Source organism: Hyperoodon ampullatus (assembly GCF_949752795.1).
Source record: "Hyperoodon ampullatus genome assembly, chromosome: 1".
Lineage (NCBI taxonomy): Eukaryota > Metazoa > Chordata > Mammalia > Artiodactyla > Ziphiidae > Hyperoodon > Hyperoodon ampullatus.
The window spans coordinates 66,543,718-66,565,560 of record NC_136914.1 but is presented as its reverse complement, the minus strand read 5'-3'; the positions used below and the strand labels follow the sequence as shown (position 1 = coordinate 66,565,560).

Here is a 21,843-nt window from a genome sequence, read left to right as displayed (position 1 = left end):
AGTCGGAGGGTGGCCGAAGGTGAGGCAGAAGCACCAAAGACTAGGCCCTGCTGGCAGCACCTCCCCTGCCCAGCCTGTGGTTCCGATGTCTGGTACCCCACATGGTGCTGGTTCTCAGCCTGGCGCTGACTGAAGTCATTTGGTTGGACAGTGGTTTGGGGTATAAGAAGAGAAATCCCTTTGGGGTTAGTAACAAATGGCCTCTCTTTCTGTCTCCAGGCTCCACCTACAGTGTCTTGTCCATCATGCCCTCAGACTCAGAGAGCAGCAGCTCCCTCAGCAGTGTGGGTGAGTACTACCTTCCTGGGCACCCCACCTTCCTGGAGGACACCGGCCCGTCGGGGGTCTGGGTATGAGCTGGGGCGGCGCTGGGTGCATGGGATGGGAAAGTTGGCCCGCAGCTGTCAGATCATCCGTGGAGTCATCTTCTGTTGGTTCCATTCACATTTCCTCTCATCAGCACGTCCTCTTTTTTTTTTTTTTTCTTTTTGTGGTACGCGGGCTTCTCATTGTTGTGGCCTCTCCCGTTGCGGAGCACAGGCTCCGGACGCGCAGGCTCAGCGGCCATGGCTCACGGGCCTAGCCGCTCTGCGGCATGTGGGATCTTCCCGGTTCGGGGCACGAACCCGTGTCCCCTGCATCGGCAGGCGGACTCTCAACCACTGCGCCACCAGGGAAGCCCCAGCACGTCCTCTTAATGGAGGAGGGCAGGGTGCTGTTCCTGGCGTTAGGAGGGAGGTGCGTGCACAGGTGCATGACATAGAGGCACCTGTGTCACCATGTTTTCACTTTGTCAGGGCACAGTGCTTCTCAGAGCGCCCATTGCCTCTGACCCCCAGGCCTCGTAGTACACAGTGACCACTATTCCAAGAGACTGGCCCCTTTGGGGGCTGTCGTTTGTGAGCAGGAATGGCTCACTGGGAGTGTTGTCTTGGGGGCAGGAGTCGCCAGTCCATGCCGAATTCGGTGTGTCTCTGGACATGGGTCCCAGGAGCCCATAGAGGGAGGCCGGCCCTGCTGTCACTTCACTGAAGACGTCCCAGAGGAAGGTTGTCATAGTCTCCCAGTCTTCCCGCACCTCTGTGGCCCGTCTTCTGTGTCACATGCCCTCTATTTAATGCCCTAGTGTAGCTCTGTGTCCTGGTTTGACCTTGATGGATGGGTACACCTTCAGTGGTGTGGTGAGTCCTGGAGTTTTTGAGTTGGAAGGGCTCACAGAGGTCATCTGGTCCAATTCCTTCCGTTTCCTCCAGTAGACAGATGGGGAAATGGACACTCAGAGAAGGAAGTCTTGTGCCTGAGCTTCTAGAACCTGCCAGGGGCAGGCCTCTTATGTGTTAATTTGACTCATACAGGCCACCTCCAGGGGGCCAGAAGTGGGCTTGCGATATAGTGGTGAATAGGCAGCCCTGGTCCCTGTGCTCATGGATCTTAGGGTCTACTGGGGAGACAGTCAGATGAGTAGATACAGTAAGTGAGGTCAGAGTGGTGAGAGGGGTACCAGAAGGAGGCACTGTATTTGTTTTCCATGGCTGCCCTAGCAGAGTGCCATAAACTGAGTGACTTATGCACTAGAGATTTATTCTCTCACAATTCTGGAGGCCAGAGTCTAAGATCATTGTGCCCTGAAGGCAACCAGGAACGGGTCTTTTCCAGACCTCTTCTCCTTCTGGTTGTGTGCCGGCAACCTCTGATGTTCCTTGGCTTGTAGATGCATCACCCCAGTCTCTAACTTCATTTTCACATGGTGTTCTCTCTGTGTGTGTCTCCAAATTTCCTTTTTCAAGCAGGACACCATTCACATTGGTTTAGGGGCCCGCCCTGCTCCAGTATGACCTCACCTTAGCTTGATCATCTCTAAAGACCGAATTTCCAAATAAGGTCACGTTCACATTTACCGGGGATTAGGACTTCATCATCTGTTTGTGGGGCACAATTCAGCCCCTCACAGGTCCCCTCGTCCTGTCTAGGGTTCAGGGAGGACTCTGCTGGGACCACAGTTCACTTTGTCCTTCCTGCTTTGGGTTGGTGAGACACAGGGATTGAATGATGGGGCTGCTGGGATTTTGAACACGGGGCTGGCTTTCAGGAAGTGCATGGGCCAGGCAGGCAGTCAGGATGTGTGGAACGGTAATGTGGGGTTGTGTAAAACTGAGCTGGTTGAGCTCTGAGGGCACCTGTCTTGGCCTCATCCTTTTCCGGCTCCATATTCCGCTTGGGAGCAAGGTACAATGATCTGATATCTGACAAACTCATTCACATTGACCCTTCAAGGCTTAAAGTGTTACCTTTCCTAGGAGCATTTGCATTTTAAACGGAGATTCTAGAGAAAGATATTGTTTAAACCACAGCAAGTACTGCTAATGGTGGAATTTCAGGCCTGAGTAAGAAGGTATTTTTTTGTGCAGCTGGACTTCGTATACTTTGGAAGAGCATCGTGTCAGTGACCCACCCTTTGGCCCTTGGGATGGAGGGGTCACCAGGGTCCCCGGATACTTGTTGGCAGGCAGGCTGCTAGCAGAGCTCTACTGTACTTCACTGTCTGGGCCCCTATCTTGGATGCTCAAAGACCTGGTTGCATCCCTTCAGGTCAAAACCTCTCTAGTTCACCGGTAGCCAAGTTTTCCTTCTCTTGCTTTTCTGTGTAGAGTTGATGTTGACCTTGGGGTGAGTAGCCCCATTTTTCTGCAGGCTGACTTGAATGTCCCCGTGGCTGTATTGGCCAGAAGGCCTTTGGCTGCCGCAGTAGGGAATACCTACTCATACTGCCTTAGACAGCAGAGAAATGTGTGATCTTACATGGTAACTGTGCTGAGGGTGGGCTGAGTACATCGGGTGTGGCTTTGCGAGCCTCTGTGTGGTGTCTTCCCTTGGGCTGATGGCAGGGGTCAGCCATCACATCTAGACCTGACAGTGTCCAGGGTTACAGTGTTCATGGTGGGAGTCTCTAGCCACACGTGGCTATTTAAATTCCAGTGAATTAACGTGAAATAAAATTGAAATCACTAGTTTCAGTAGTTACACTAGCCACATTTCACGTGTTCTATAGCAGGGGTCCCCAACGCCCAGGCCACGGACTGGTACCACTCCGCGGCCTGTTAGGAACCGGGCCGCACAACAGGAGGTGAGCAGTGGGCAAGTGAAGCTTCATCTGTATTTACAGCTTCTCCCCATCACTTGCACTACCGCCTGAGCTCCGCCTTCTGTCAGATCAGCGGCAGCAATAGATTCTCATAGGAGCGCGAACCCTACTGTGAACTGCGCCTGTGCGGGATCTAGGTTGCACGCTCCTTATGAGACTCTAATGCCTGATGATCTGAGATGGAGCTGAGGCGGTGATGCTAGCACTGGGGAGTGGCTGCAAATACAGATTATCGTTAGCAGAGAGGTTTGACTGCACAGAGACCATAATAAATCAATTGCTTGCAGACTCATATCAAAACCCTAGGGCTTCCCTGGTGGCGCAGTGGTTGAGAGTCTACCTGCCGATGCAGGGGACGTGGGTTCATGCCCCGGTCCGGGAAGATCCCACATGGCGCGGAGCGGCTGGGCCCGTGAGCCATGGCTGCTGAGCCTGCGCGTCCGGAGCCTGTGCTCCGCAGCGGGACAGGCCACAACAGTGAGAGGCCCGCGTATCGCAAAAAAACCCCAACCAAACAACCAAAAATCCCTATCAGTGGGTCTTCCCTGGTGGCACAGTGGTTAAGAATCCGCCTGCCAGTGCAAGGGACAGGGGTTCTAGCCCTGGTCCGGGAAGATCCCACATACAGTGGAGCAGCTAAGCCCGTGTGCCACAACTACCTAGTCTGTGCAACACAACTACTGAAGCCCGTGCGCCTAGAACCCGTGCTCCGCAACGAGAAGCCACTGCAGTGAGAAGCCCACGCACCACAATGAAGAGTAGCCCCCGCTCGCCGCAATTAGAGAAAACCCGCGCACAGCAACAAACACCCAACATAGCCATAAATAAATAAAACAAAACAAAAAAACCCTCTCAGTGAGTGGCAAGTGAAAACAGGCTCAGGGCTCCCACTGATTCTTCATTATGGTGAGTTGTATAATTATTTCATTATATATTACAATGTAATAATAATAGAAATAAAGTGCACAATAAATGTAATGAGCTTGAATCATCACCGAAACCATCTCCTGCCCCCCGCCACCACCGGTCCGTGGAAAAATTGTCCTCCACGGAGCCGGTCCCTGGTGCCAAAAAGGTTGGAGACCACGGTTCTGTAGCACCTGTGGCTAGTGGCTACCGTATTGGACAGATCAGATAAAAGAACATCTCCATCATCACAAATGGTCCAGAGGATGAAGGAGGCCGTCTGCTCTCGTGTCTCCTGACAAGCAAAGAAGCCTTCCCCAGAAGGTCCTCAGCACAGTCCCCAGTCCCCTGTCACTTGTCTGTGCCCAAACCATGGCTCATGCAGTGCGGTCCCTGGACCAGCAGCACCCAGGTACTTGATAGAAATGTAGGTTTCCAGGCTCCAGAAGCTCTGAGGATGGGGCTCAGCATCCATTTTAACAGCCCTCCTGGTTGGAGATGAGTTGATCTAACCTAGTCCCTGGCAAAAGCACTGGAATGTCTGTGGCTGGCTTGGACCAGCTCCTTGGAGTGGAATGAATGGAGGGTCATCCATGGCCCACTGCAGCACCTCCTGGAGGAATCCCTCCTGGCTCAGCCTCACCTAATGACGGGCAGAGCACTTCTTTTCCTGGCCATCTCAGGCGCACCCCCCGACCAAGGGGCTGATGAGTCAGATGGAGACTGGCTGTTTCTGTTTGTTAGGTCTTTCTCCATGAACCTAAGGAAAGGCAAGGTCTTACAATAAAAACATTGCCTCCACTTTCCCACTTACGCCTCCCTAACTAAGAACGTTTGGGCAAAGAACAGCAAGTTATATTTAGCATAAGAGAAAATTGGTAGGTGGAGCCTTGGGTATGGTATTTTCCCTGCAACAGCTGGTACCTGGTTGCGCCTTCCCTCTTCCCGGCTGGCATTAGGTCCTCAGGTGGTCCGCCCATTTCACCTCTTCAGCCTGACCCTCCTAACAACAGACCAACAGCCTTAAAGTTTGCTGTGTCTTTCCAGGCAGTTTTCATCAGCCAAGCACGCCTGGCTTCTTTGATGCTTCCCCCCACCCCGTGTGGCCTGTTATTTGAGTAACCTGCCTGTGGGTAGACCCCATGGATCTGCCCAGGGGATGCACACTCATTTCAGGCAATCGATGTTTTTTTCCTCCCCCGTTCATCCTGATCTAATTTCTCAGGTACCTTTTTTTCCCCTCAACTTGGATAACTGGGGAAGTTTTAAGAAGAGGAGACATTCTTGGGCGGCATTTATAAAATGAGCCTTAAATTTCATGCAGATTGAAGTAACAGGAGAGCTTTCTTATTAAGGAGAGAGATCTGGTTTTGTTAGCAGGAGGATCTGGAGGGCTTCCTTCCTACCCCAGCAAAGATTCCTTGAAAGTACAGCTTCTAGTTGATAGAGGATGGTGGGGTGAATGAGCATGGAGGCAAGGCTGCACCCTGACCCCTTGCCCTCTGACCCTTCCTTCTCTGATCCTTTTGGATCCGGGGCCTGTTTCCCCCGGGAGCACCTTGTCCTCTTGGAGCCCGTGCTCGGCACTCATAGGGATCACGGGGGCCTGGCTCCGGGCCTTACAGGCTAGCCAGGTGTCTTAGTCTGTCCGGGCTGCTATCACAGAATACCACAGACTTGGCAGTTCAGAAACAACACACATTTATTTCTCACAGTTCTGGAAGCTTGGAAGTCCAAGATCAAGGCAGAGTCGGTGTCTTGGGGGGCCCGCTTCCTGGTTCATAGATGGTGCCTTCCCGTAGTAACCTCACATGGAAGGAGGGCGAAGAGCTCTCTAGGGTCCCTGTTATAAGGCCACTGGCCCCATTCACGTGGGCTTCACCTTCATGACCTCATCACCTCCCAGAGGCCCCACCTCCTAATTCCACATGGGGTGGGGGGGGTAGGACCTCAACGTAGGAATTTGGTGGGGTACACCAACATTCAGACCAGAGCACCAGAGAGAGAAGTGACTGGCCATTTTGCCTTGTGTAAAACAAGGAGACAGAGGGGAAGGAGCAGCTCTTTCTAACGAGGGGTGTCACAGGAAGCTTCAGGGAGGAGGCGACCTTCTAGTGGGGTCTTCCAGGAATGGCGCTCTGGATGTAGGAGCAGCCTGGAAGCAACAGGCCGTCGTCACCTGTCTTGGTTTGGGTTTCGGCAAACTGATTTGAGAGCAAGTAGCTTATCTGGAAGGAGATCTGGGAGCTGGGCAAGGCTGCAGCTCCTGCGCTGGAGTCTAACCTCCTTCCCATCCAAGTCCAGGAGGAGCCCAGCTGCAGTCCTGTGCTGACGAAGGAGGGCATCCCCTGGGCATCAATGGGCGATGCTTTTAAATGTAGTGGGTATTGGACAGCCAAAAAAACAAGGGATTGATAAGCCACTCTGGCCAGACAGTGCGACTTTGGACCAGACCAGAGGTTCTCAAACTTTATCAGGCATCAGACTCACCTGGAGGGGAGTGCCGGCTTCTCCCCCAGGGTTCCTGATTCGGTAGGTCTGGGTGGGGCCTGACCTGTGCATTTCTAATAACGTCTCCAGTGAAGCTGAGGTGCTTTCGGAAGCACTGGTCCAGGACGTGGGATTGTGTCTCCCCCTGACGGCTCTGGCTCTCCTGGGCTGGAGGCGAGGATGGCTTGGTTTTGCTTGCTGCGGCCTGTGATGACCATGGTCTGCTGTTTTGCTTCTCTCCTGACAGCCAGGGCCTGGAGGAGGCCAGGAAGTTTACCTGGGCATCCCTGCTCCACCCACCTGACCACTTCGGGCCAGTGCCCATTTTCTCCTTGGCCTCTGGTACCACAGGCCCACAGGGCTCTGAAGCAGAGCTGTGACCTCTCTAGCTGTAAATAAGACTTGGTGGGGAAGTGGCCTTCAGGGTCAGCTGGAGTGTGGTGTGACAAGGGGGCTAAGGACAAAGGGCCTTACAGCCAAGAAGACTACCCAGCTGCCAGGCTCTGGCTGAGCCTCAGTGGTCTACAGAGGAGGCTGCACTTGCATCGGCCAGAGTGTCCGGGAGGAGGAGCCAGGACTTGTGATGGAGAAGGGGCTCTGCTCCCCTTGGCTGCAGTTTTCCTCTTACACCAAGGCCCAGAGGAGTGAGAGCGCTTTGTCCGAATTCCAGGGCCTGTGCCGGCTCTCCTGGCATCTTCCAGCACTCGTTTTGGGGCCATTTTAGTCCAGTCCAAATCCCTTAACCCCAGAATCCCATCCTGAACATAAAAATAAAAAAAAAAGAAAATCTTTCTTTTCTTAAGTTTTTCCTTTTATTATTATTAATTAATTAATTAGTTTATTTATTTATTTATGGCTGTGCTGCATGGCTTGTGGGATTTCAGTTCCCCGACCAGGGATTGAACCCAGGCCACAGCAGTGAAAGTGCCGAATCCTAACCACTAGACCACCAGGGAACTCCCCTGCCTTCTTTTCACGTTGGTTCCAGATTTGGGAAGAGGAAGGAGTGAAGTGGGGGGAGAGTGGACAGTTTTGCATTTGAGTCCCAAAGAACAACTGCGCAAAGATAGAATTTGAGGCTTCTGTGGACAACTCACTTGACGTTAGTTTTGATTTTGCTTGTTCTTGAAAAGGTTTACTATAAACACAGTGACTGGTCGGGGGTGACAAGCCACACCTCTTCATTGGTCACACCTCTCCTGGGATGGTCACTTCAGTTTAGGGCACCACAGTGGTGGTGGTGTTGTTTTTTTTTTAACTTCAGATTTTTTTAAGTCATGTTCCGTGAGGTATGAATTACGTACAGTAAAATTTATCCTTTTTGGTGTATAGTTCGATGAGTTTTGATGAACACATTGGTTATTTAACCACTTCCACAATTAAGATTAGAACAAATCCTCCACCCTGAAGAATTCCCTTCTGTGACTTTGTAGTCAGCCTTTCTTCCCTCTACCCCCAGGCCCTGGCAACCATGGATCTCTCTTCTGCCTCTGTAGTTTTGCCTTTTCCCAAACGTCGTGTAAATGGAAACATATGGTGTGTGGCCTTTTGAGTCTGGTTTCTTCCACTCAGCATAGTGCATTCGCGAGTCCCTGTTCCCCTTGCCTTCGTGTGTACAGGAGTTTGTATGATAGTGCCTTTTTGTTGCTGAGAAGTATTCCGTTGTATGAGTATAACACTGTCGTTTATCCATTCAGCAGCTGCTATAAACAGTTGTGTGCTAGCTTTTGTGTGAACATAAATTTTCATTTCTTTTGTGTAAATATACAGGAGTGGGATTACTGGGTAGTATGGTAACTGCATGTTTAACTTTATAAAAGACTGTCAAAGTGTTTTCTGCAGTGGCTGTATGATCTCATATTCCCACCAGCAGTGTTTGAGAATTTAGTTTCTCTGCATCCTTGCCAGCATTTGGTGTTGTCACTTTTTTTAATTTTAGCTCTTCTGGTAGTGATAAAGGGATTTGGCAGTTGTTTTCAAATACTTGCATGTCTGTTGTTTAGAAGAAGAATTACAGTTGTACCTTGTGGCCTTTGTTTTTTTGGTTTTTTTTTTTTGGCTGCGTCGGGTCTTCGTTGCTGCGCTCGGGCTTTCTCTAGTTGCAGCGAGCTGGGGCTACTCTTCGTTGCAGTGTGTGGGCTTCTCATTGTGGTGGCTTCTCATTGTGGAGCACGGGCTCTAGTCACGTGGACTTCACTAGTTGCAGCACGCGGGCTCAGTAGTTGTGGCTCGCAGGCTCAGTAGTTGTGGTGCACAGGCTTAGTTGCTCTGCAGCCTGTGGGATGTTCTGGGACCAGGGATTGAACCTGTGTCCCCTGCCTCGGCAGGCGGATTCTTAACCACTGCACCACCAGGGAAGTCCCTACCTCATGGCCTTGGGGGGGGTGATAGATCTAGGGTCAGTGGGAGAAATACAGATTTTTTTTTTTTTTTCCGGTATGCGGGCCTCTCACTGTTGTGGCCTCTCCCGTTGCGGAGCACAGGCTCCGGACGCGCAGGCCCAGCAGCCATGGCTCACGGGCCCAGCCGCTCTGCGGCACGTGGGATCCTCCCGGACCGGGGCACGAACCCGTGTCCCCTGCATCGGCAGGCGGACTCTCAACCACTGCGCCACCAGGGAAGCCCGAGAAATACAGATTTTAACTCAGTACATAGAATAATTACCTGGGGAGAGATTAGATGGGCTTTGCTGTGAAGTAGTGAGCTCCCTCACTGTGCAGGAGTTCAAACAATCTTGGTAGCTATTTAGGGGATTCTGGCAACCATTTTCTTGAAAGGACTGCATCATCTTGAAAATGTTTTTCAACCCTGAGATGCAAGTAAAAGAGAAAAACTTTATTTTTAATTGAATGGATATGGAAAGGGTTTTCTGCAACACTTGCTGTTATTTTGGAACTTCCTGGCTTAGCACATGTTGGGATTTTTCTTGAGGCCCCCTGTGGCCCTCCTTTGCCCTCTGCCCTTCTTATTGTGAAAGGACAGGGGTATCCAGGCAGCAGTTTCCCTAAGTCAACCTGCTATTTGATGGATTCACAGGCCTGGATGGCCTCACTTTTTGTGTGTTTCGTGTATGCTCAAGCCTTTGGGGCAGGGGAAGGGAAGCAGGAGGCCAATCCTGTCGGGAGGCTGTGCAGGGTAGTGGATGAGGCCCTGGGTCTGGAGGTGAAGCCGGATTTGCATGGGTATCCACCGGCTTCCCAGCTGTGCAGTTTTGCTAGATGTCAGTTTCTCACTCGGTGATCACAGCACGTATCTGGGAGGGTACTGTGGGTATTAATGAAGTGAGAACCCAGGTGTGTTTAACACAGAACCCAGCGCGTAGGCTGTGCTCAGCAAATGACAGCACTCACGTCCCTGTGTGTGTGATCGGCTGCCCCCAGGTCCTACCAGCTGCAGAGCCAGTGGCCTCATCCTGCTGGAGACAGGCAGGAGGCGGTGGCTCTGTGTGGTGACAGGTCTGATGACCCCTACTTCTGTCCTGCTGCTGCTTCTCTCTCCAGCCTCCGCAAAAGCCAAGGGCTACATTTTTCTGTTGCTTCATTTTTAAAATAGGGTGGAAATTCTTTATCTCCCTGGAGGCAGATTGCTGGGCCTGGTGGTGCTTTTCAGTTCTGAAATTGAGATCTGATGTTTCTCTGATACTTACTGAACTTGACCGCAGGTCAAGTCATTCTCAGAGCATGGTCTGGTGTCCCTGAGGTCCTTTCATGGAGCCAGTGAGGTCAGAACTGTTTTCATAATGATCCTGAGATGTTACTTGCTTTTTGCACTCTCGTCCTCACACAGACTCTACTGTAGAGAGGAGTTTTCTACAGGTTCCATCCACGGTGTGTGATGTTGCACAGATGTGACTCTGGCTGTCTTTATTAAGCCAGATGTCAAACAGCATTACGCAGATGCAAAGCCATGCCATTCTTTTCTCTGTGTTTTTTGTTTTGTGGTAGAAAGTGTAGTTAATTTTTCATGAAAAATCTTAATGTGACTATGTAACGGGTTTGGTTATTTTAAAATTAGTAAATATTTTAAAATACCTTTTTAGTTTTAATTTCTAATCTGGTAGATATTGTTAGATATAACCCCTATAAGCAAAAGCTCTTTGGAGTCCTCAGTCATTTTTAAGAGTGTAAAGAGGCCCTAAAATCAAACCATTTGAGAACTTTTAGGTTGAGGCCTCGGGCACTGGGGTCAGGCAGAAGGCACTCCATACACCATGCTGTCTTTTACTGGCTTGGTGACCTGGACCCATTATTTAAGCTTGATAAGGTTTTGTTTCCTGATCTGTAAAATGGGAATAACAGCAGTATCTTCCTTAAGGGGATGGAATGGGATAATGAGTGAAAAGCATCTCATAAACTGCCAGGCATGGAGTGAGTGCTACTCATGGTTGTCTTTGGGAGGCCGCAAGGCACAGCAGCAGAGAGCATGTGCTCCGAATCGGGTGCCTGGGCTCTCATCCAGGGCACCACTTGCTGTCTGTGGAAGTTTAAGTTGATTCCTTAAGCTTGCTGGGCCTCAGTTTTCTCACCTGTAAAATGGAGATGGTAATATTCTTACCACCTCTGGGATTGTTGGGAAGGTTAAATTAATGCCTGGGGCATCTGTGTTGTGTGCTGTTGTGTGGTTGGTTGTGACTGTTTACATTGAAATCCTTTTCTGGGTGCTTGTTGGGTCTGTTCATCCCACTGTCTTGGGTTTGTCAGTCCTCCACAGATCATGTCCCTCCCCCCCCACCCCCCCGGGGCTGGTTAGATGCAGAGTTTTAGTTGTAGGCCTCTCCAGAAGGGGGTGTCGGGCACGTGTCCAGAGGAAGCCCCACGTGTCAGACAGCCGGGTAAGTTAGTGCAAATCAGATGGCCATCATAGAACTAGAGCTCATAGAAGTGCCTTCATTTGCCAAAGAGGAAGACGTTACACAGCCGCACAGAGCTGTAACCAGCCTGTTTTCCAAAACTCCTGGGGGCGGGGGTAAGGATCCAGGATCTTTGGGGAAAGGCGAGGGAAGGCTTTTCAGGCTGTGGACTAGAACCCATGGAGGGAGGGAGATGCTTGTGGGAAATGGTGATCCTGGGCCCCACCTTAAAGAACATTTTGGCTGCAGAGGTCTGGCCTGAGCACAGGAATCCCGGTTGTCACGGAGGTGCTGGCTTTAAAATAACATGCGTTTTGAGGGGTACTAGATTCAGTGGTTGGCGTACCAACATTGGATAACACTGAGCTGGGAGCTCGAGTCTCCTGCCTCAGACCATGGTCTAGCTTGTCACCCACAGTGTCGAATTCTCCGTCCTCCCTGCCACTCCTGGAAGATGCGAGGCCACACCTGAGTGCCTATCTTGGGGGACACTTGGTTTGCACAAGCAAATCAGCCAACAACGGTCTGCTGCGGGGCAGCGGTCAGGATGACACAGAGTCAGAAGACGTTCGTCTTGCCTTTTACACATTACAGGGCTACTGGGGAGACAGATACTGTGTCCCTGGGGTGAGTCAGCCTCTGGATCACATCCATAAACTGGGATGACTTCTGTGGGTTACTCTGACCCCACTGAGGATCTCTGAGGGTTAGAGGGCTCAGGGGAACACATGGACGGAGTTAACTATAAAAGCACCATGGATTTGTCTCTTTTTCTGGGACATTTGAGTGAGGTGCATACTTCCTAGAAGCAGATTGGGATCTCGTCAGAGGTGCTGGTGGTGGCCACTGTTCCTTGGTAATAGCATAAGGCATGCGATTCCCTTCAGGACATGTCTAGTCCTAGGGACAAGTGATGAGGGCCTGGTGTGGGCTGGTCAGTTAGAGGTCCTGGGACTTACCTGCACCCCATCCCACTTACCTTGGCCATAGGCGGCTCTCCCTGTAGCCCCTCCAAGCTGCACACCTGGGCTGGTTGAGCAGGTGCTTTAGGCAGTCGGGCAGCTTAGAAGAGGGAACTGTGTGGAGTGTCCAGCCCTGATCAGGGGAAGACAGGACACGGCCCTTGGGCCCGGCTTTGGAGCTGGCTGCCTCTGTCCTCTGCCAGCTTCTCTGGGAAGCTGTAACTGTGTCTTCCTCTTCAGGCCGTGCCTCCACCTTGCTCAGGCTGGCCTCTCCGTGCCCAGGGGTGGGTGACAGCTGGTGTTAGCAGAGCAGGCAAGGATGCAAAGATCAGGGCCAAAACAGTTCCATCCTGGAGGTGCCAAAGCTAGGTTGGAGGGAGAGAGGGGGACCTCAGGGTCCTCAGCCAGGGCCAAGGTAGTGGGTGCTGGAGCCAGACTGCCTGGGCTCTGGTCCCAGCTGTGCCTCTTACACTCTGACTTGGTGGTGTCCTCTGGGAAAGGGGGATGTAACAGGACCCACCTGGTAGGGTGATCGTGAGGAGCGAATGCAAGCTGAGAGCCCAGAACAGCGCCTGGCTGCTGGTGGGGGCCATGTGAACACGAGTTCTCTTTGTCACCTTCCTCCTGCAGGCACCACCGGGAAGGCGCCGTCCCCACCGCCGCTGCTCACTGACCGGCAAGTGAATGAGAAGGTGGAGAACCTCTCCATTCAGCTGCGGCTGATGACCCGGGAGAGGAATGAGCTGCGGAAGCGCCTGGCCTTCGCCACCCACGGGACCACCTTCGACAAGAGGTGGCGACCGTGCCCCTCCCCCGCCGGCCCGATGGACAGGGTCACCACCCTGATGCCATGGCACCCCCTGCCCCGAGGCGTACCCTTAGCTCCTGAGAGCCCTGCTGCCTGCCCGAGTGTCCTTCCCGCCACCCGCCCGTGTAGACCTGGATGCGGGGAGCGGGGCGGAGGCTTGTTATGCTTCCTCCAGATCAAAATCGGAGTCTATGGCCTGAATCACACAACTTGGGGATTGAGCAGTGTGCGTGGGTGTATCCATCCTACACTTGGCTCCTGGCACTTGCGTGCTCTTTCGTGCGTGTGCGTGTGTGTGTGTGGACCGGCCTCACCGCCTTTCTACTGGCCTTGCAGATGGTCATTTGGTGAGTGGTGTGGGCAGCAGCTGGAGGCTCCTGGTCCCACTTTGGTGCCTCCTCCCTGGTTGGTTGGATGGCCTTGGCCTTGTCACCAGCCCTTTCCCAGTCCTCTCTGCCTTCCAGCCCTGGAGACAATATGCTTCTCTCTCTGTCCCCTGTTTGCTGCTGTATGCAGCCCCTGCCCTAATAGAGATAGTCAGTCACCCTGTTGCTGAGCCTTTGACTGTTCTGTCCGTGGACAAGGGCACTGCTGTCTCCTGGATACCCCGGCCTACTTCATTGTTGAGTGGATCTTTATGTGGTTTGTAAACACGTTAGTTGTTTCCTGCCACGTGTGTTTTAGAAAGGGTTGGTCCCACCTGGCTTTTTTGTTATTTTGAAGAAAACTTTTGACGACTTCTTTTGTTGGGATTGAGAGGTAGATACCAGGGAAGGGTTGGGGAGGTGCTGGCAGGGGTTCTGAGGGGAGCAGCAGCAGGGCCGTTTTAAGCACTTTCCTTCAGGAGCATCAGGGGTATGCGCCTCATCCTGGGGAGGATTTTTCTGGGGTGACGTCGAGGCTCAAAGCCTGCTCCTAGAGGTCGCTTTTATGAGGATGTGTCTCTCAGACAGACAGCTCGAGGGCAGGGCAAGTGAAGACAGTGTGCGAGTGTGTGCCGTCCACATCTGCTTTCATGCCACCAAGGCAGAGTAGTGGCTGCACAGAGACTGGCCCTTTACAGGGAAAGGTTGCTGAAGCCTGCTCTAGGGCAGGGATTCCCAGGCTTGAGCTTGCACCAGGGTCACCTGCAGGGCTTGTTAGAGCACGGATGGCTGGCCATTCCTCCCTCCCTCCTGAGTGTCCAATTTTGGAGGTTGGGGGCTGGCCTGAGAATTTGCATTTCTAACAAGTTCCCAGGTGACTACAGTGCTGCAGGTCTGGGGACTCCTGGTCCTGGCCACTTTTCTCAATCTTGGCTGCACATTGGAATCCCCTGGGGAGCTGAAAAATCCCCATGTTTGAGTCCTACCCTCAGGGATGCTGACGTAATTGGTCTGGGCCTTGTCTATTCGTTATGTACCCAAGATTGAGAATCACCGCTGTAAGGAGAGGAGGAGCTTCATCCCAGGGACTGCTGGGCCCACTGCGTGCAGGCCTGAAGTGTGGCCTCCCGGGGGCTCCCAGAGAACAGGAGCACCTTCCCAGCTCTCCAGGCCCACGCAGGGAGTTCAGCAATCAAGGCCCTCCATCCTGGGGATTCGGATTCTGTTGGTCTGGCTGCGGCCAGGACACCTGGGCTCAGCAGGCACTGGGGGTGGCGGAGGGGGCGTTGGTGGTGGTGGTATGCAGGACACCAGTGTTCGGGAACTGCTGGGCTGGAGTGACCTAGGACGTGGCTTCCCAGGGAAAGACATTCTTGTCATTGTGATCCCGGGGCCAGTGTTCACTGGGCTGTTTGCCGTCTGGGCCAGGCCCTACCACAGGCTGAATCCGGACTACGAGAGGCTGAAGATCCAGTGTGTGCGGGCCATGTCAGACCTGCAGAGCCTGCAGAACCAGCACACCAACGCCCTGAAGAGGTGCGAGGAGGTGGCCAAGGAGACCGACTTCTACCAGTGAGTGGGGCCTGCCTGGCCAGGGTTCCCAGCGTGCAAGGAACCGCTGCTTCTTGCCAGTCTTCAGTTCTGGACCTGGAGCCTGGGGTTCTGGTCCCATCCTGCCTCTGCCACATAGCAAGCGGTGGGCCTTAAGCACGTGGGTTTGTGGCTTTGGGCCTCAGTTTTCCATACCATCCATTGCCAGCTTCAGAAGCACGGTTGGTAGGAAAGTGGTTGAATGTGCGAGACAGTAGGCCAGGCAGATCACTGTGGACCTCTGGGTCCCTGCTGGGGCTCTACTGCCACAGGAGAGGCAGATGCGGCATGTTCCCCTTTGGTCTCCTGGTGCCCCCCTGAGGGCATTTGCCTGCCCACCTGCTGACATTTGCCCAGGCCTCAGCACTTGGAGGTGCCAGGTCCATGCCAGGTAGGGGCTTATCTCCTTTCCTTGGCCTTCGCATGTGTGCCATTGTGGTGTCAGGCTCTTAAAAAAATAGTTTGGGTCTTCCTGGCATGTGGCTGACAGCAGGCTGTGGCCTGCCTCTGCACGCTGCTGACCTGTCTGGTGTGTTGGGGGTACTAGGACCTGGAGGGGGTGCTGGTGCCTCGGGTGGGAGTTGGAGGCTGGCCGGGCTTACTGTGCCACATGGGATTTCAGCACGCTCCACAGCCGGCTCCTGAGCGACCAGACCCAGCTGAAGGATGATGTGGACATGTTGAGGCGGGAGAACGGACAGCTGCTACGGGAACGTAACCTGCTCCAGCAGTCGTGGGAGGACATGAAGCGGCTCCACGAGGAGGACCAGAAGGAGATCGGTGACCTCCGGGCCCAGCAGCAGCAGGTAGAACCGGGCTGGGCGGCGGGGGCGGACCAGACCCAGGTCAGGCATTCACCCACTCACCATCCATTTACCAACGCCCCGCCCCCCCCAACACACACACCTACCATCTCATCTACCCACCCACCCACCCTCCCACCTACCTACCTACTGTCTACCCGCCTACCACCCACCATCCACATAGTCATCTACCCGCCTACCACCCACCATCCATCCATGCATCTGTCCCCTTATCCACCTACTCATCTGCCACCCATCCGTTCCCCACCCACTGTCCGTCTACCTGCTGACCTATGCACACCCATCTTATCCACCCACCCGTGTGTCCATGTGATTACTTAGCAAGTATTTTTGGTGTCAGCCTTCTGTGAGGCATCGGGCCATCTGTGAGCAAACACTCAACCCTTGTTTTCCTGGCCTCTGCAATCCAAGGGGGGATACAGATGTTAATCAAATAACCACACACATTCTGTATCGTTATGAATATCGCAAGGGCTACCAAGGAGGAGGTTCTATGTGGTATGTGTGCTGTGTCACAGGAATTCGACTTAGTCTGGGAGCTTTGGGCATCTATAGCTTCTTTCCTTTGTATGGATTGTGTGAGATTACAGATGGAAAGAAACTTGCAAATATTAAAATCCTGTGCAAATACAAGATGGTAACAGTTACCATCGTTATTTTGGGATGAGAGTATGTCCTGCTGCCCTTGCTGCTCTCTGCGTTCGAAGTTAGTTTCTTCACATTGCTCAGCTCTTGTTTCACATTGACAGCAGTGCATGAGGAGCAGGCCAGTCAGAACACCGCTTCCTGTGAATGATGTAGGCCAGTGCCTCTTCTCTCGTAGCTTATGGTCTGGAACTGCCTGGGCTGCCCAGGGACGTGGCAGGGACTGATGATGCTCTGTGTCCATAGATGGTTGGACGTTTGGTGTTGGAAGACAGTCCCAGGCAGAGGCAGGGTGTACTGCTAGCATTGTAGCATGGGTCCAATTAAGCAGAGCACCTTCCCCATCAGAAACATTTATGGTTCCCCAGTTAAAGCAGGACCGTTGGGGCTTGATTGACACAAAGCCAGTATATAACAATCTGAACTCACCTGGTAATTTAGCATGATGTTGCCTTTGTTGCTTTTGTTTTCATTTACAGTTAAAATTTTTTAAATTGTGAGATTATTGCAAACTTACAGAAGAGTTTCAAATACAGTACAAAGAATTTTTCTCCTGTATCATTCAAGAATAAGTTGCCAACCTGATGCCCCGTCACCCCTGAACATGTAAATGTGTACTTCTTGCAAACAGGGATATTCTCCTGTGTAACAGTGACAGTGACACATCAGGAATTAACGTTGATATGTACTACTGTCTAATCGTCAGACCCGGGTCAAGTTTTGCCAGTTTTCTCAATAATGTCTTTAATAGGAAAATGATCCCATTCAGAATAACGCACTGCATTTAGTTGTCCAGTCTCTTTGGTCTCCTTCAGTCCGGAACAGTTCCTCAGGCTGTGACCTGCATGACCTTGATGTTTTGGAAGATTACAGGCTAGTTATTTTCTAGGTTGTCCCTCAGCCTGGATTTGTTGGATCCCCATGGTTGGGTGAGTTTTTGCATCTTAGGCAGGAATGTCACAGAAGTGATGCTGCCTTTTTCTCATTGCATCCTGTTGATTGAGACTTGGCTGGATACGACTTACTACTAATGATGTTCACTTTGATCATTTGACTAAAGTGGTGTCTCTAGGCTTCTTCTCCACTGTAGTGATACTTGTTTTCCCTTTATACACCCCCATACATACACACACACTCATGGTTTCCTGTTTTACTCAGTGGGTTGTATACCACTGTGGCCACGGGGAGCCCCTTCAAGCTTGCTTGTCTGTCTTTTTGACATGACCCCTGATTCTTTGAGCACTTTCTTGATTTCTGGCAGAAGAAGATGTTCCAGGTTCATTTTCTAATTTCCCTGCCCTAGTCCTGGAAATCAAACACTTCTCCTAGGAGTCCTCATTCCTTTTAGTGGAAAATGGTATTTAGAAGCATGATCTGAGTGCTGGGTGTAGTTGATGTACTCATTGCTCCTGGGGTGTAATGGCTCCAGGCCCTCTTAGTGGACAGAATAAGGAATATCTGAGTACACTGCCACCGCCCCTCCCAGCCCCCCGCCACCACACCCACTCACTCATACCTATTTCCATGTGTCTCTCCCTCTTCCTAATATATTTATACCTTCAATATGTAATATGTATATTGAAAACCATGAGTTCACACTGACATTTCCAGTTCCAGTCCAGTACTACAATATAACAGGGTTCATTCTTGTTTTCTTCCTTTCCATTTTTGTAACTCCATTTCCTAGCAGTGAGAAACCTGGTTCTGAATATTCTTAATCTCTTTACTTGGTCGGTCTCCCGGGAGTACCTGCCTGACTTCCCCACTGCCGCCTCCCTCCCACGCCATCCCCCCATTCTGACCTGTTGTGGGACCCCCCATGCACCTATGCAGGGCCCCTCCTCATCCCATGCAGGCTCCGATGGTCACTCTGGGGCACCCCTTGCCCAATGGAGCCTCCTGCCCTACTCTGCCTTACCAAATGGCTGTAAGTTTAAATAGTTCAAAAAGGGGAAGGGAGATGAACAATACAATAACTGAAATGAAAACTACACTAGAAGGAATCAATAGCAGAATAACTGAGGCAGAAGAACGCATAAGTGACCTGGAAGACAGAATGGTGGAATTCACTGCTGCAGAACAGAATAAAGAAAAAAGAATGAAGAGAAATGAAGACAGCCTAAGAGACCTCTGGGACAACATTAAATGCGCAATATTCGCATTATAGGGGTCCCAGCAGGAGAAGAGAGAGAGAAAGGACCCGAGAAAATATTTGAAGAGATTATAGTCAGAAACTTCCCTAACATGGGAAAGGAAATAGCCACCCAAGTCCAGGAAGCACAGAGAGTCTCATACAGGATAAACCCAAGGAGAAACACGCTGAGACACATAGTAATCAAATAGGCAAAAATTAAAGACAAAAATTATTGAAAGTAGCAAGGGAGAAATGGCAAATAACATACAAGGGAACTCCTATAAGGTTAACAGCTGATTTCTCAGCAGAAACTGTACAAGCCAGAAGGGAGTGGCATGATATACTTAAAGCGATGAAAGGGAAAAGCCTACAACCAAGATTACTCTACCCAGCAAGGATCTCATTCAGATTCGATGGAGAAATCAAAAGCTTGACAAGCAAAAGCTAAGAGAATTCAGCACCACCAGACCAGCCTTACAACAAATGCTAAAGGAACTTCTCTAAGTGGGAAACACAAGAGAAGAAAAGGACCTACAAAAACAAACCCAAAACAATTAAGGGCCTCCCTGGTGGCGCAGTGGTTGAGAGTCCGCCTGCCGATGCAGGGGATACGGGTTCGTGCCCCGGTCTGGGAGGATCCCATATGCCGCGGAGCGGCTGGGCCCGTGAGCCATGGCTGCTGAGCCTGCGCATCCGGAGCCTGTGCTCCGCAACGGGAGAGGCCACAACAGTGAGAGGCCCGCGTACCACAAAAACAAACAAACAAACAAAAAAAAACCCCAAAACAATTAAGAAAATGGTCATAGGAACATAACATGTCAATAATTACCTTAAACATGAATGGATTAAATGCTCCCACCAAAAGACACAGGCTCGCTGAATGGATACAAAAACAAGACCCATATATATGCTGTCTACAAGAGACCCACTTAAGACCTAGGGACACATACAGACTGAAAGTGAGGGGATGGAAAAAGATAGTCCATGCAAATGGAAATCAGAAGAAAGCTGGAGTAGCAATACTCATATCAGATAAAATAGACTTTAAAATAAAGAATGTTACAAGAGACAAGGAAGGACACTACAATAATGATCAAGGGATCAATCCAAGAAGAAGATATAACAATTATAAGTATATATGCACCCAACATAGGAGCACCTCAATACATAAGGCAAGAGCTAACAGCTATAAAAGAGGAAATCGACAGTAACACAATAATAGTGGGGGACTTTTAACACCTCACTTACACCAATGGACAGATCATCCAAACAGAAAATTAATAAGGAAACATAAGCTTTAAATGACACAATAGACCAGATAGATTTAATTGATATTTATAGGACATTCCATCCAAAACCAGCAGATTACACTTTCTTCTCAAGTGCACAGAGAACATTCTCCAGGATAGATCACATCTTGGGTCACAAATCAAGCCTGAGTAGATTGAAAAAAATTGAAATCATATCAAGCATCTTTTCTGACCACAATGCTATGAGATTAGAAATGAATTACAGGGAAAGAAACCATAAAGAAACACAAACACATGGAGGCGAAACAGTACATTACTAAATAACCAATAGATCACTGAAGAAATCAAAGAGGAGATCAAAAAATACTTAGAGACAAATGACAATGAAAACACGATGATCCAAAACCTACGGGATGCAGCAAAAGCAGTTCTAAGAGGGAAGTTTATAGCTATACAAGCCTACCTCAAGAAACAAGAAAAATCTCAAATAAATGATCGAACCTTACACCTAAAGGAACTAGAGAAAGAAGAACAAACAAAACCCAAAGTTAGCAGAAGGAAAGAAATCATAAAGATTAGAAATAAATGAAACAGAAACAAAGAAAACAGTAGCAAAGATCAATAAAACTAAAAGCTGGTTCTTTGAGAAGGTAAACAAAATTGATAAACCATTAGCCAGACTCATCAAGAAACAAAGGGAGAGGACTCAAATCAATAAAATTAGAAATGAAAAAAGAGAAGTTACAACAGACACTGCAGAAATACAAAGCATCCTAAGAGACTACTGTAAGCAACTCTGTGCCAATAAAATGGACAACCTGGAAGAAATGGACAAATTCTTAGGAAGGTATAACCTTCCATGACTGAACCAGGAAGAAATAGAAAATATGAACAGACCAATCACAAGTAATGAAATTGAAACTGTGATTAAAAATCTTCTAAGAAACAAAAGTCCAGGACCAGGTGGCTTCACAGGTGAATTCTATCAAACATTTAGAGAAGAGCTAACACCCATCCTTCTGAAACTCTTCCAAAAAATTGCAGAGGAAGGAACACTCCCAAACTCATTCTATGAGGCCACCATCACCCTAAAAGGAAAACCAGACAAAGATGGTACAAAAAAAGAAAATTACAGACCAATATCACTGATAAATATAGATGCAAAACTCCTCAACAAACTACTAGCAAACAGAATCCAACAACACATTAAAAGGATCATACACCATGATCAAGTGGGATTTATCCCAGGGATGCAAGGATTCTTCAGTATATGCAAATCAATCAATGTGATACACCATATTAACAAATTGAAAGATAGGAACCATATGATCATCTCAATAGATGCAGAAAAAGCTTTTGACAAAATTCAACACCCATTTTATGATAAAAACTCTCCAGAAAGTGGGCACAGAGGGAACCTACCTCAACATAATAAAGGCCATATATGACAAACCCACAGCCAACATTGTCCTCAGTGGTGAAAAACTGAAAGCATTTCCTCTAAGATCAGGAACAAGACAAGGATGTCCGCTCTCGCCACTATTATTCAACATAGTTTTGGAAGTCCTAGCCACGGCACTCAGAGAAGAAGAAAAAGAAATAAAAGTAATACAAATGGGAAAAGAAGAAGTAAAACTGTCACTGTTTGCAGAGGACATGATACTATACATACAGAATCCTAAAGATGCCAAGCAGAAAACTACTAAGAGCTAATCAATGAATTTGGTAAAGTTGCAGGATACAAAATTAATGCACAGAAATCTCTTGAATTCCTGTATACTAAATGATGAAAAATCTGAAAGCAAAATTAAGGAAACACTCCCATTTACCATTGCAACAAAAAGAATAAAATACCTAGGAATAAACCTACTTAGGGAG

The 21,843-nt window shown here is 50.0% G+C and overlaps 1 protein-coding gene across 3 annotated transcripts in view; it reads left to right on the top strand.

The window, feature by feature from the left end:
* The window catches only part of DLG5 (discs large MAGUK scaffold protein 5), a gene marked incomplete at both ends in the record, with an annotated part of 121,181 nt that overhangs the window by 47,079 nt on the left and 52,259 nt on the right, over positions 1-21,843 (top strand). For 2 of the 3 annotated variants that reach the window (XM_079717487.1, XM_079717488.1), the window contains 4 exons: positions 220-288; positions 12,980-13,142; positions 14,951-15,094; positions 15,735-15,918. In XM_079717487.1, coding sequence (XP_079573613.1) covers positions 220-288; positions 12,980-13,142; positions 14,951-15,094; positions 15,735-15,918 — 560 coding nt within the window. The remainder of the gene's footprint in view (positions 1-219; positions 289-12,979; positions 13,143-14,950; positions 15,095-15,734; positions 15,919-21,843) is intronic. The other variant, XM_079717489.1, reaches the window with a different exon arrangement.